Source organism: Onychostoma macrolepis, chromosome 04 (genome assembly GCF_012432095.1).
Source record: "Onychostoma macrolepis isolate SWU-2019 chromosome 04, ASM1243209v1, whole genome shotgun sequence".
Classification (NCBI taxonomy): domain Eukaryota; kingdom Metazoa; phylum Chordata; class Actinopteri; order Cypriniformes; family Cyprinidae; genus Onychostoma; species Onychostoma macrolepis.
In genome coordinates this window covers 9,871,299-9,884,698 of record NC_081158.1, presented here as the reverse complement: position 1 = coordinate 9,884,698, position 13,400 = coordinate 9,871,299, and the positions used below count along the sequence as shown (strand labels likewise).

Below are 13,400 nucleotides of genomic sequence, written 5' to 3'. Positions count from 1 at the left end.
GTTTTGGGCATTTTTCCAATGGATTTAACATCCCACCAATAGAATCCATCACATACCAGTAGACACCATTATAGTTTCCATTAAAACCAATACAATTCCATTATAACCATTAAAACCATTACATTTTCTATTGTGTTTTGGGCAGGGTTCTATTGGTTTTTTCAGCAGGGTAGTTTACAGAGGGTCAAATGAAGTACCAAGGAATGAGGGTGATGGAAGAAGTTGCCACCAAAGACCTTGAAAAAAAAAATCCCTAGAACTTAGTTGGTGTATTCAAAAAGAATACATTCCGCTGCAAACTCTTTTTAAAGTAGAACATACATTTAACAAACTCTAGCCATTAGAATTCGCAGAAAAACTGTATTCTCCATCTAATAGAAATTTCCTCAAAGAGCTCTGAAAACAACAACAAAAAACATGTGGACGTTTCAGCATCTGTTCAGTGGTGCGGTGTGACGTCTTGAGCCAGATACATGTGAGTAAACTGATGCATGCGGATGCTGCAGTCATTCTTCTCATATTTCTGAGAGTTCCCTTTCATGAATAAACATCAGCAGCTTAAGCAGGGTTATGGTCCTCGATGGCAAGTCAGGCAAGTCCTTTAGTTCCTGTGCAAGCTCTTTGCCATCCAAGTCTGAGAGTCCTTTATAGTGCAGTGCCTCACATTGTTCTGTCAGCTCCTCATGTGAGAGTCTTTTAAAGGGCTGAGGTCCACAAAGATGCACTTTTCATGCAAATCGTTTGATGAATCTTTAAGTCATGCCCTGAAGAAGCTGGAGGTCACATTTTTCAGTGTTGATGCTGTTGATGTTTACCTCTCCCCTTCAGGAAAGATTGTACACATTGGAAAGAGTGGGAAAGAAGTTTGGAGTCCTGTCAATATCCAAATCTGTGGACTGCTCTCAGAATTTGTCCGACTCTCCCAGTGACTGTAGCTGAAGCAGAGAGGAGCTTCTCAAAGCTGAAGCTCATCAGATCTTGCCAGAGGTCCACCATGTCACAAGAACGTCTCAGTGGCCTTGCTGTCATCTGTATTAACCATGCAGTTGCTGGCCAGATTTGTTATTGGGTGCTCTCGCCCAGGGGCGCAATTAAAGCTAGAACCTCCTGTGATTACGTGAAACAAATTATGTTTGGTTGTATATAGTTTTGCTTCTAAATAGTGAACATATTTTAACCACTGGTTCTATGTAATTTAACAATGATTATTCACAAATAAAACTGTATGCAGTTAAATAATTACAATCAGTGATCCACAATAACTACATACAATTATAACTGAAGAGTTCCAATGCAAAGCCTCTAAAAGCCATCTTAGTCAAAAATGAGATAACGATAATGAGTGAATGCTCTCCACACATAGTAGATGTTCATCAAGTACTTCCACTTCAAATGCGCTAAATCCCCGGCCTCAACCCATTCAGAAGGACTTGTACTTACATAGAAACCTATACATAGTAGCCAGAAAGAAATGCTTATTTTAAAGAAAAACATCAGACGTACTTACAGGCTTTTGCATTTTATTTAACAGTATGGCATTACACAGTACATAAATGAGTACAACAGTTAACAATAGAAAAGTCAGTAAATTCAATAATTGAAGTGTAATTATGCTATGCATTGAGTAACGTTGTCTGTCTGAGAAGTGAGCCGAAGTGCAGTCATCTCTGCAGGGCTCTCAAACTCCGCTCCTGGAGATACAACGCTCAAAACCTGGCGTGTCGTGTGGAGCTGATGAATGAATGAATTTCTCAAGTACAAACTGATGAGGTTGTGGGTCAGTTTGGAGGACACATGAAAATGTTTGTTTTAGTAAACTTCACCAAACCCACACTAAAAAATCAAAGAAAAACCCATTATTATTTGTCACATTAGAATAAAATACATGGATATAATAACAAAAGTAACTAAACTGAACCACAATCTCTTATTTTTTTTTCTAATTTCATTTAATATTTTCATACCATTGACAGTTTTAATAAACATGGACTTCACTTTCTTTAAAAAAGGCTTATTTCTGCTATTGCAGGCTCATTTTGTAAATGTAAGCTAAGTTAATTTTAATTACATACAAGCGCAAACTGGGTGCTTAATGCTAATTTGCCACATTTGCAACATCATTTTTATCAAGCTCCTATGTATAGCTTCAGTTATTTCACTTTAATGGCAAAAAAAAAAAAACGTATTCATTTCCATTACAGTGAAATTACTGAACCTGCACATAGGAGTCTAATAAAAATGCTCATTCTAGAAGAAAATTTCAAACAGCACTTAAAGTGTAACATACAACAGTATACGAGATCGTGTCTGCCTGAGTACAACGCTGTTTGTGTGTTTTCTGACTTAAAACTTTGAACTTTCTCACATGCTTGCCTGCTGTTCTAAGTTCAAGGTCTTGGGACTCATTGAGAAATTTGAGTGAAGTTCATTAAGACCTGAGTGATTTTGTGTTTTTGTATGTTCGTAAGATTTTATGATCACTGTCAGTTTCTGCACATATAAAACTATAACATGTTCATTACTTTATTGCTCTGTAGTTATTGGAAAATCAAACTATATTTAGATATTGTGTTCTCCAGTGTAGTTATTTACCTGTAGTTGTTTTTAGCAAATCTGGTTCTTCCACATAGAAATTCATGTTCAGTGAAGCTCCTCCCACAACAATCACACATTCAGCAATTCACCAATAAATGCTGGAATATTTCCATCAGTTTACAGTGAAGACGATCATCAGGAAGAGCTGAAATCTGCAAAGACTGAGTTTATTAAAGAGGACAGAGAGAAGATGAGAGATCCAGAACCCTGCAGAATCAAACGCACTGAAGATACTGAAGAACAAACAGGTTGGTGTTTATTCTTCATTCATGAAGCCGTCGGATACATTTAATTTAACAAGTTTGTTTTACACTTTGAGTGAATTACTTTGTTTAATCTCAATGTTAGAAAGTGTTCAAATGCTAATAGTTTTGTTCTAATTTAAACAATTGTGTATTAATTTGTGTATGACTGTTAAATAAAGTCATTTTCAGAATTTAATTTTCTCAGGACTGATTTATACACATGATTTGAAGAAGATTAGGCTGGGGCTCAGTTTTGGGGTTTCTGGTTAACAGCTGGTGTTGATGTGGTTTGCTTATGGCTGAGAATTTGTACCAATAATAAAACCTGTTCTGGTCCACTTCAGGGCCAGTTATAAGTTATTAACTGCTCAGACTTGGCCCAGTTATGACCCATGTATAGCCCCTGTTTATAATTCAGATTAGGGCCACTCCAGGGCTGTCATTTGTTGCAGTATGTGGGCCGAGAGAAAAGTGGTTGTGTGGACCAGAGCTGGGCCAGAAAACAATTGATATGTGGGTGTCTTTTTGAATTTGAAAGGACAAATACACAAAGATATCCTATATCAAAATATCCTTGTAAACACAGTCAGTTATGTAGTCACAGATATTTAAACAGGCACATAACCCAAGGATGTTGTTTTTCATGCTAAAGCTTAAAACTGTCATTGTCACGTGTTTTTATTTATCTTAATTTCCATATTTACATGCTGCAACGTTGTGTGATTTTCAATTAAATATTTGACTAATAATTCCCTAATTTCTCTCCTCTAATCCTCACTCATGAAGACTGTTGATGCTGATCAAATACCATGTGAGACTAATTTGAATTACTTATCGTTTATTTGTGCAGATCGGGTTTTTGTAAAGAAAACAAAAAACAGATCACCTTATACACGCACTAAGTATATTCCCGTATTATCTCTCTCCTCGCGCCGCTTCACTCCAGTCCAGCGGGTGGCGCTAAAACACACACGATTGTTTGCCAAACACCATTAAACCTCAGAGGAAGAAGTTCAGTTTCACGCGCTCTCTGTTGTTTTGTGATGCTGTTTTAGTACAATCTGTTAGAAATGTTGTTTCTGTAAATATAAAAATACATTTTTTTAATCAGCTCAGTAAATACCTGTAATATTCTCATCCTCACAATCGTAAGTTTTGAAGCAAGCAGGGAATATCTGGAGGAGTATCAGCTGTGAAGATGGTGTTTGTTAAAGAGGAGAGTGAACCAGAAACCTGTAGAATAAAACTCGAGGAACCAGAAATCTTGAGAATAAAACACGAGGAACCAGAACCCTGCAGAATAAAACACGAGGAACCAGAACCCTGCAGAATAAAACAGGAGGAACCAGAACCCTGCAGAATAAAACAGGAGGAACCAGGAGGTTGGTGTTTATTTTTCATTCATATTTAAAAAAAAAAAAAAAAAAAATGTCTTAAGTGTGATTACACTGTATTCAGCACAAACTGTGCAACAATAATACATGAGCAGCATGAATGTACCCTATATGTTTGTGTTTTTGAAAGTTACTGAAATAAGGCCATGATACACACACAGAGCATTTGTTCACAAGACCTTTGAGAACTGGATGTGGTAGACTAGAGTTAATGCCACAAAAATGATGTGAAAATCATTCTGCTCACTCATTCACAGAAAACAATATTATGATGTTATGATAAATGTTATTTTGAAGAATGTGTGTAATCAAACAGTTGAACAGACTTCCATAGTATTTTTTCCTACTAACAAATGTGGACCAGCTACTGTTTGGTTACCCACATTTTTAAAATATCTTCTTTTGTGTTCAGCACAAGAATGATATTAATACAGGTTTGGGACAACATGTGAGTGAGTGAGTAAATAACGAGAAAAATTAAGTAGGAGGGGGAAGGGGGTTAATTGTGTATTTACATTTTTTAAATAGGGCTAGCAAGCGATTTATTTTTTTAATTAATTAATTACATAAAGTTATTCATCAAATTAACCTCAAATTAATGACATTACTTAATAACTTTATCTTTAAATAATCGGCACATGGTGTGTTACAGGTAATTTAAAGTTGTCATATTTGTGTTAAATTAGAATATCACTGAATAGACATTACAAAAAAGTACCTTTAGAAAGAAATTTTAATTCAACACAACAATACAGATAAATACTGAAATATGAAATGATTAAAAAAATTAAACGATGCTCTAAATATAAAACGAAAAGTGCCACTTGGTGGTGGCAAATCACTGTCTTAAGACATTCAGTCTTTTATTTAATCGATTCGTTCAAAGGGCTGATTCATTCAGAAACGAAGTTAGTGACTGGCTTTTTAAATGGCTCACTGAATCATTGGCTGAATTGGTTAGTTTAAAAACGTGGATTCATTCAGTAAAGAAACACTGCTGAATGTTGATCACAACAGTTCTCCTAGGGCTTTATTTTCACATATACCTAATCTTAATTTTTAAGCTAAAATTTTTATATAACCTATTTTTTTTATTATTATTATTTCTACCAGCCAATGATGATTCTGAAAGAAAACACGCAGTGTTTGTTATAGTAACACATGCAACTTTCATGCGCATCTGACTGACAGAACCGGGCGCTTGTATTTCAGCGTTGCTGTTAATGTTATGGTTATTTTAGCAAATACTTTGCTTTATAAATTAAGTTCAACACAAGAGGATAAACTTTATCACTTGACTGAATCTGCACATGCATTTTAGAAGGTGTTCTTGCTCCGTCCAAGCAGTAAATGCAAATGTCTCTGAAAGAGCGTAACTTAAGACGCTCAGGAATGTCAATATGACCCATTTCAGGGGCTGACAAAATTACATTTTAAAATCAATCGGAGCTATAGAAATGCATTTTAATATTTACAAGTCCATTAAATCTCCATTAGGGCTGCACGATAAATTGCGATAAATCACAATCGATATTAGGCAAAAGCTGCGATATTTATGTGCGCATCTTGTCATTGAAGCACGGTTCTGTGATCTGTAGTAAAGCTCCATCCGAAAAACTCCAAATACGCCCCACAGAAGAAATTCAGGAAATCCCTATCGTTGTAATAAACAGAAGATTTTACTGCTTTCATTGATTCAACGTGACTAATAAACACACGGCTACAACAACATAGGGCTGGGTGATTTTTCTGATTTTATCGATTAATTCGAATTTAATGTTTTGCCACGATTTTATTTTTTATAAATCGAGGAATTGCGATTTTGAATAGAAATATTACCAGGCTGTAGAATTAGACACTTTGGCAATATGCCAATGATAACATAGTAAAGAGAAATGAATGATCCAATCGCATGTCATCGCACGTGATTAACCGCTGACGTGTGACGCGACGCGCTCATAGGCGTCGTTCTCTATTATAGATCCTCAGTGCGGGCGCCATTCACACAGAACGCGTTTTTGTGTTGACAGAGATGCGACGTGGGCAGTAGAATAGGACAAAATGCCAGAAGATGGGAGTGAACTTCTTTTAACTTGAAATCACATTTCTGTTGATTATTTTTTTGTGTGTGGGAAATTAATAGTTTAGATTAATCGATAAATTAGTCGATAGATTAATCTAAATAAAAATAGTCGTTAGTGGCAGCCCTAATTAAATGTGGAATTTCACATGCTTTCAGATACAGAGCCGTAGTTCACTGAGAAGCTACGCAAACAACTTTATTATCGCAGCGCGATTTCATAATATCAGTGTCAGTGAACTACGTCTCTGTGTAGTAAATGCTGCTCCATCTGAAAGCATGTGATGGAGATTTACTTAAACCGCACTACTCTGCGCAGCATGGACAATTTCGCAGCTCGGACCAATAATTGACCTATTGCTAAGCCCCTCCCCTCAAACGCAGATGAGCCAATGGCAGTTCAGTATCAGTTGCAAGGGGACCGGAACTCGGACATGTTTAGGTTTCAGCGTTTCAAAACTAAGCTCAGAATCGATTCCAGAGGAATCGCGATGCATTCGGAAAATCTCAGAATTGATGCTGAATCATTTCTCGATTCGCGATGCATTGATTTGTTTTCCCAGCCCTAAGAGAAACATTGGAAGATCTGAAGCTTTCATCGGTTTGATGGTGTTTATGCTACAAAAATGGAAAAACTATGTGCCCAGGGCACTTGTAACACAGATTCCAGGTATCCTTAGAGTATTTGCAATTAAATTTATTCAGCCCCAATCCCCAAACGAAAAGCGTTCATTTTCTGGTTGTCATACTCTCATTAAGTTACCATTTTCATCTGTTCAAGCAGTACATTAATGCCATCTTGAGCTTCAGCAAGGTATCTCTGGCTAAAACTAGAGCTAAAACGTTAAAGTTAGTGAGTCTATGCTAACATACTAACCTAACTATTCTTACATCATGTACAGTGTAGGTCAAAAACACTTAGAAGGTCTATCGTTGCATTTCAGTGCCTCTCCATATTAAACTGGTTAAATGTAAATTAATTGCGATACATGAACAGTGTTAATCCGGCATGTTGTCATTGCGATCATGACGACCGTAACATGAGGCTTCTCCCGTTTGCATTGTGATCTGTATTTTTACATATTTATTTTAAAATCTTTTATAAATCCCTCCATGGCATATTTAAATCCCACAGTTAAATGATGGTCCCTCTGTGTCCAAAATTTATAAAAAACATCTTGGGACAAGGTTTTCACACTGAGACATTAAGGCAGTTAGCAACTCTGTTTGTTTGTCCGAATGAGCAAGGGGGACTTACCGATAATAGAGAGCAGCGAAAGCAAACTGGTCAGCAAACGAGATCAGAACAGGTTACGTGGGAACCAATCTTGATCTCGCGATATGGTTACTGCACAGCGCTTTAAGATCCAGTGAGAAGCATTTGAACTAGCCACAGACAGAAGAAGGTTGCTGCGAGTAGCTGCTAGTGAGAAGCATTCAAATTCTTCACAGAATTCTGTTATGAACAGATCAAACAGCACTGACACAGAAACCCCGAAGCAGTAACGCTAACTGTAACCATGGTGTTGTGGCAGAAATAGTCCAATGTTATTACATCAATTTCACACAATTTCAGGGTTTGTACAGCCTTTTGAGAGAGAAATTCAAGAACTTTTTAATGACTTTCAAGTATTCCACACAGCTGTTTCCAGCACTTTAAAACTCTAGAAATTAGCCAATTGGACAAAACACAATGCATATCAAAATATAGTTTTGTGGTTAAAAAGCACTTTAAAAATACATCAAATTACCACAATAACCAGTAGATGGCAGCACAGGAGCACTTATTTGCTTATTAGTCATTCATTTTTACTTGCTTTATATTTTGAAATGATAAAATAACTATTATAAAACATCAGATCATCAAGAAATCTAATTCTGTCAAAGTTTTGCACTATTTTTGTGTATGTAATAAGAACTTTCAAATCACTTTTCTTCACTTTGCATCTGAATTGCACATCAATTAAAATCACTGAAGTTGTTGGTCAGTTTTATATAAGATATAAAGATCTATAGAAGAATAATGGTACATTAAGTAAGAGGAGAATATATTAATTTTCTATATGAAAATTAGATTTTGCATGTTACTAAAAGTATATTTTGTATGCTTCCCAACTCAAGCTCAGTGCTTTTCTGTCAAATGTGTATTACCAAGACTGTAATATTATTAGTAACTGCACTTATTAACGCGAAGCCTTAGTAATTTTATGATTAAATTATCTTTATATTTGATACCCCACACACCAGCCCCCCAGCGCTACCAAACCTGCTTCTGGCACCACCATCCGTAGAACTTAGTGGTGCTGCTCTTAAATGTTAGACTGGACCCCTGTACTGTTTCAGAGTTCACTTTTATGTTCACATTTCACCATTTTTACTTTTATTTCAGAATTGATTGAAGAAAAAGAGAAGAATCAAGAATCAAGTGAAGTTGAGGAGAAAAATCATGTCAAAACTGAAGAAAAACCTTTAAGTTGCCATCAAACCAAACTGAAAGATTTAAAGAAAAGAAGAGCCAAGAAATCTTTCACTTGCACTCAGTGTGGAAAGAGCTTCACATGCAAAACAAGTCTTGGGCGTCACATGAGAATTCATACTGGAGAGAAACCATTCACTTGTGAGCAGTGCGGGAAGAGTTTCACACAATCAGCACACCTTAAGTATCACATGAACATCCACACTGAAGAGAAGCAGCATGCATGTGATCAATGCGGTAAAATGTTTTTATGGGCTTCAGTTCTGAAGAAACACTTGAAAGTTCATGCAAAGGAGAAGCCACATTCATGTCATTTGTGTGGTAAGAGTTTTGTGCATTTACAAAATTTGAAAGTAGGTCAGAAAATGCACACTGCTGTGGAAGAGTACATGTGCTTCGAGTGTGAAAAGACTTTTACTTCAGTGACGTGTACAAAACTGCATGAGAGGATCCACACTGGAGAAAAACCTTATAAGTGTTCACGCTGTGACAAGAGGTTTAGTCGGTCAACACATCTGAAAATACATGAGAGGATCCACACTGGAGAGAAACCTTATAAGTGTCCACAATGCAATAAGAGATTTGGTGATTCAGGAGACCTAAAAAGACATGAGAGGATCCACACTGGAGTGAAACCTTATAAGTGTTCACACTGTGACAAGAGATTCAGTCAGTTAGTACATCTGAAAAGACACAATAGGATCCACACTGGAGAGAAACCTCATAAGTGTTCACGCTGTGACAAGATATTCAATAGGTCAGGAGACCTGAAAACACATAAGAGGATCCATATTGGAGAGAAACCTTATCATTGTTCACACTGTGGCAAGAGATTCAATCATTCATCACATCTGAAAACACATGAGAGGATCCACACTGGAGAGAAACCGTATAAGTGTTCACACTGTGACAAGAGATTCAGTCATTCATCAAATTTGAAAAGACACGAGAAGATTCACAGTGGAGAGAAACCGTATCATTGCACTGCACGTGGGAAGCGTTTTAATTAAATCTTCTGCACTACACAGTCATACAAAAAACAATCACAGTGAGGCCCCGTACACACAGAGACACATTTAGCTGTTTATGTTAAAAAAAATTGTATCGTATTGGCGTTTCGTCCAGACGGATCTGGCGTTTTGGCAGCCTGAAACCGCTATTTTTTTAAACCGGGTCTCAGAGTGGATAAATCTGAAAACGACACCTTTGTGATTGGTGTGTACAGCCAATCTGTATATTTTGTGAAACGATGATGTCATCACCCCATGTCTTTACCCCAGTCAGACACCAACGCTACGTCACGTAAAAGCAACAACAAAGGCGGTCTACATGCTTGTTCTTTCTGCAGAAGATACTGTAGGATAGTTTTATTAATCAGAATATGAATTAATCAAGTATAATCAAAGTGAATATGACCAGTTATTTATCAAGTTATTCTACTATTATAATAATGTATCTTTCTGTGTGTGGCGAGGCCTGCAGAAGAATGGAATGTGTAGACGTATGGTTTCCTTTCACGTAACATAAAATGAGGCCTATTGTCTGTTCCAGGAAGCAGATAAAGAAGCAGCTAAAAGAAGGTAAATAATGACTATGATGTAGGAAATGTATGGAGCACGCCTTAAAGGAAAAACTGTATAAAAGAGTTTGCAGACACAAACTCGGGAGATTCCCTGCAGGGTCTCTCGGCCTTATTGTCTCTGATAATAAAGTCTCTCTTCTGGCATCAAAACCCCAAGACTTTGAGAGTGATTTGTCACAGCAATGGCGGAAGCCACCACACTACTGAGCCTATTAGCTTTATTAATTTTATTAGCTTTTCTTTTTGTTGTGTTTGGTTTGTATACAGCGTTCAAGGTTTATGCGCATGCTCCAAGTCATCTTCTCTGTTTTTATCTCTGTGGCAGAATTACAGCACCACATACTGGTCTGTTATGAATGCAACATCATTTTGAGTCGGTTTCAGTGGTTTTGTGTGTTCTATTTCTTGAGACAACGCTGTGTTTACGGAAGAGCAAGAAAATAAAAGATTGGATAGGGAAAACTGGCTTCGTGTGGATGAGCCCTTCATCTTCAGATCCAGCATTTTCAGATCTGATGCTGTCTCCTCATCAAATACGACACAATAATGCATCAAGCTGTAAAATATCATCTGGATAAATCTGTTCTAACCAGACATTACAAGTGACATGACAAAGAAACATTGGTGATGTTTGTATTGATGTGTCAAGTGTTTGTGATTCGGGGTATGCATGGAGATTGGCATTGTATGTATATGTGTGTGTGTGTGTATATATGTATGTGTGTGTGTGTGTGTATATATATATATATATATATCATGGAATGAAGAAAAGATTATCTGCCATGTCATTATGATTTTGTGGAACTATGGGCCGAGAGGCCATGTATTCCTGGAATAAATTTGAAACTTGACAAAGAAACGTTATCTAAAGTTTTCACAGTGAATGAAGTTCATCTTCATCTTCAAAACCAGCAGATTCAACTGTGAGATTCAATCAACTCAAAGATAGAGTTCCTCCCCAAAGAACAATGTTAAAAAGTTTTATTCTTCTATATCAGTTTGTTTCATGATATAAATGATATAATTGTGTTTTCTTATGAGCTTCATATTATGTTCAATTGTCTTATAATGCATATGTATCACTTTTAGTTTGCTTACTTTTAGACGCTTGCTTACTTTTAGACTGTTCTTGTTCAACAATTTTAAAGAGATTTATTTTTAATTTGTTCTTCACTGTTGTTTTTAAAATGATTGAGTTATTCTTCCATGTAAGATGTATTTAGGAAATGCATTTGCAAGATCAGTGGCGCCTGCAGGTGTACGGCTGTACGCACTGTGCGTACCATGAGCGCTCAGACTGACCTGAGATTTCCCCCGCAAACATTTCAGCAGTAAATTAGGCCCGTGTGTCCTGTATTTCTGTCGACTGTCCAGCCATGCCCTCAACAATGAATGTATCAGTCTTTTGCATGCCAAAGTCAATTTCTGCTTATAAACATTACATGAAATAGAAAGAGAAAATCGTGCTACACGCACTTTCATGAGATCAGGTTAGACTACAACAATTAATTTTACAAATGGGAATACAATGAATTCATGACAATGTTTTACATTCAAGCTACCCTTAAAATTTATAGTTAAAAGGATCACTCTCAGTCCTCTGTCGTGTGTGTCATGTGTTCCGCCTCTTGTTTCCTTATTTGGTTTGCTTCCTGTCCTTGTTGAGTGTGATTGTCTGTTATTCAGTTCAGGTGTGTGTTATTATCCGTGATTGTCGTGTATTTCGTTCCTGCCTGTTCAGTTAGTTTTCGTCTGGTCTACTCGTTATTCCCGGTGTTCCTGTGTGTCTGCCTTGCCTTGCCTGTTTTGGATTCATTAAAGACTGTATTTTGAGTTATCCTCGTCTCCTCATTCATCCCTGCTGTGTGCACCGTGACAATCACAGGTTCCAAAAAAATATTAAGCAACACAAATGTTCCCAAACACTGACAATAAATCACCATATTAAAATTATTTCTGAAGGATCATGTAACACTGAAAACAAGAGTGATGAAAAAGCAACTTTGCATTACAGAAATAAATTATATTTTAAGCCAAGATTCAATGAGAGAATTAATTATTGCAACATAATGAGGAAAACTTGTTATTCTGATCGGTGCTCGTGTCACAGGTCAGGGTGGACACAAAAATGACCAGCCGTCTCCCCTAACTTGCACACCACCGTGAGGAGCTGCACCACAGGACACAGCAGGCGGGACAACAAAGGTAAATATAAAAAAATATCTTTATTCACTTTAAAACATCTCTTTAAAACGATTACTATAGTGGCTTCAACGTTCTCTTCAACAGGATCCAAAGAGGGAAGTAGTGAGTATACCTCACAGCTTTAGCGGGCTCTTCACTGGACTCTGGCGGAGAAAAGGATACGTGTACTTCACAGCTTTAACAGGCCCTTTACTGCTTTTAGCATTTTCTGCAACTGGATTCAAACAGAGAGAATTAAACTGACTCTACTGTTGAAAATATGTCTTTTTCATTTTAAAAGGGTCCCCCCCCCCCCAAACTTGGAAATGGTGATTAATCATCATCATCACTTCGTAATGTTGATTCAATTACATTTTCATGATTTTCTGTTGAAATCTCAACTTTGTTGCAGCATTAATCGCGGGTGCCAAAGTGATATGGAACCAGCATGACTTTGTCACATTAATTCAATGCAGTTAGCGTTGACACGGCGACTTCACATTGTTTCAGTGGTTGCTTGCTCTCTGGGAGCTGTGTCTCAGTAAACGGCTTTTCAGTGTCAATGCAAACCTAAAGCAGAAGTTATTACTCCACCCGCAGAGGAACGTCATCCTGGCAGCTCTACGTTTGAACGCACGTGGATCAAACCACGGATCTGTGTCAAACCCTGATAGCACACGTACATCTAGGAGATGTCTATTTGACGTCTGCATTTACATCTGCAAGACGTATTTTTTAGGTTGTTTGCTCATCTGCAATACGTCTATAGGACGTCTCCTTTTAGATGTCAAATAGATGTCTATTAGATGTCTTTAAGATGTTTATGATTTAGAATGTATGTAAA

At 37.1% G+C, this 13,400-nt stretch overlaps 1 protein-coding gene across 1 annotated transcript; it reads left to right on the top strand.

Annotated features, from left to right (window-relative positions):
• The first annotated feature begins 1,296 nt into the window (after window positions 1-1,296).
• Window positions 1,297-11,043, top strand: LOC131538742 (zinc finger protein 501-like). The gene is made up of 2 exons (XM_058772817.1): window positions 1,297-4,222; window positions 8,704-11,043. Exons 1-2 carry the CDS (start codon window positions 4,039-4,041, stop codon window positions 9,798-9,800), a joined length of 1,281 nt encoding a protein of 426 aa, XP_058628800.1. The 5' UTR covers window positions 1,297-4,038; the 3' UTR covers window positions 9,801-11,043.
• Window positions 11,044-13,400: the final 2,357 nt, after the last annotated feature.

Coding starts and splice junctions, on each gene's coding strand:
- LOC131538742 (XM_058772817.1), top strand. CDS start 4,039: ATGGTGTTTGTTAAAGAGGAGAGTGAACCAGAAACCTGTAGAATAAAA. Junction 4,223..8,703: donor AAAACAGGAGGAACCAGGAG/GTTGGTGTTTAT, acceptor CTTTTATTTCAG/AATTGATTGAAGAAAAAGAG.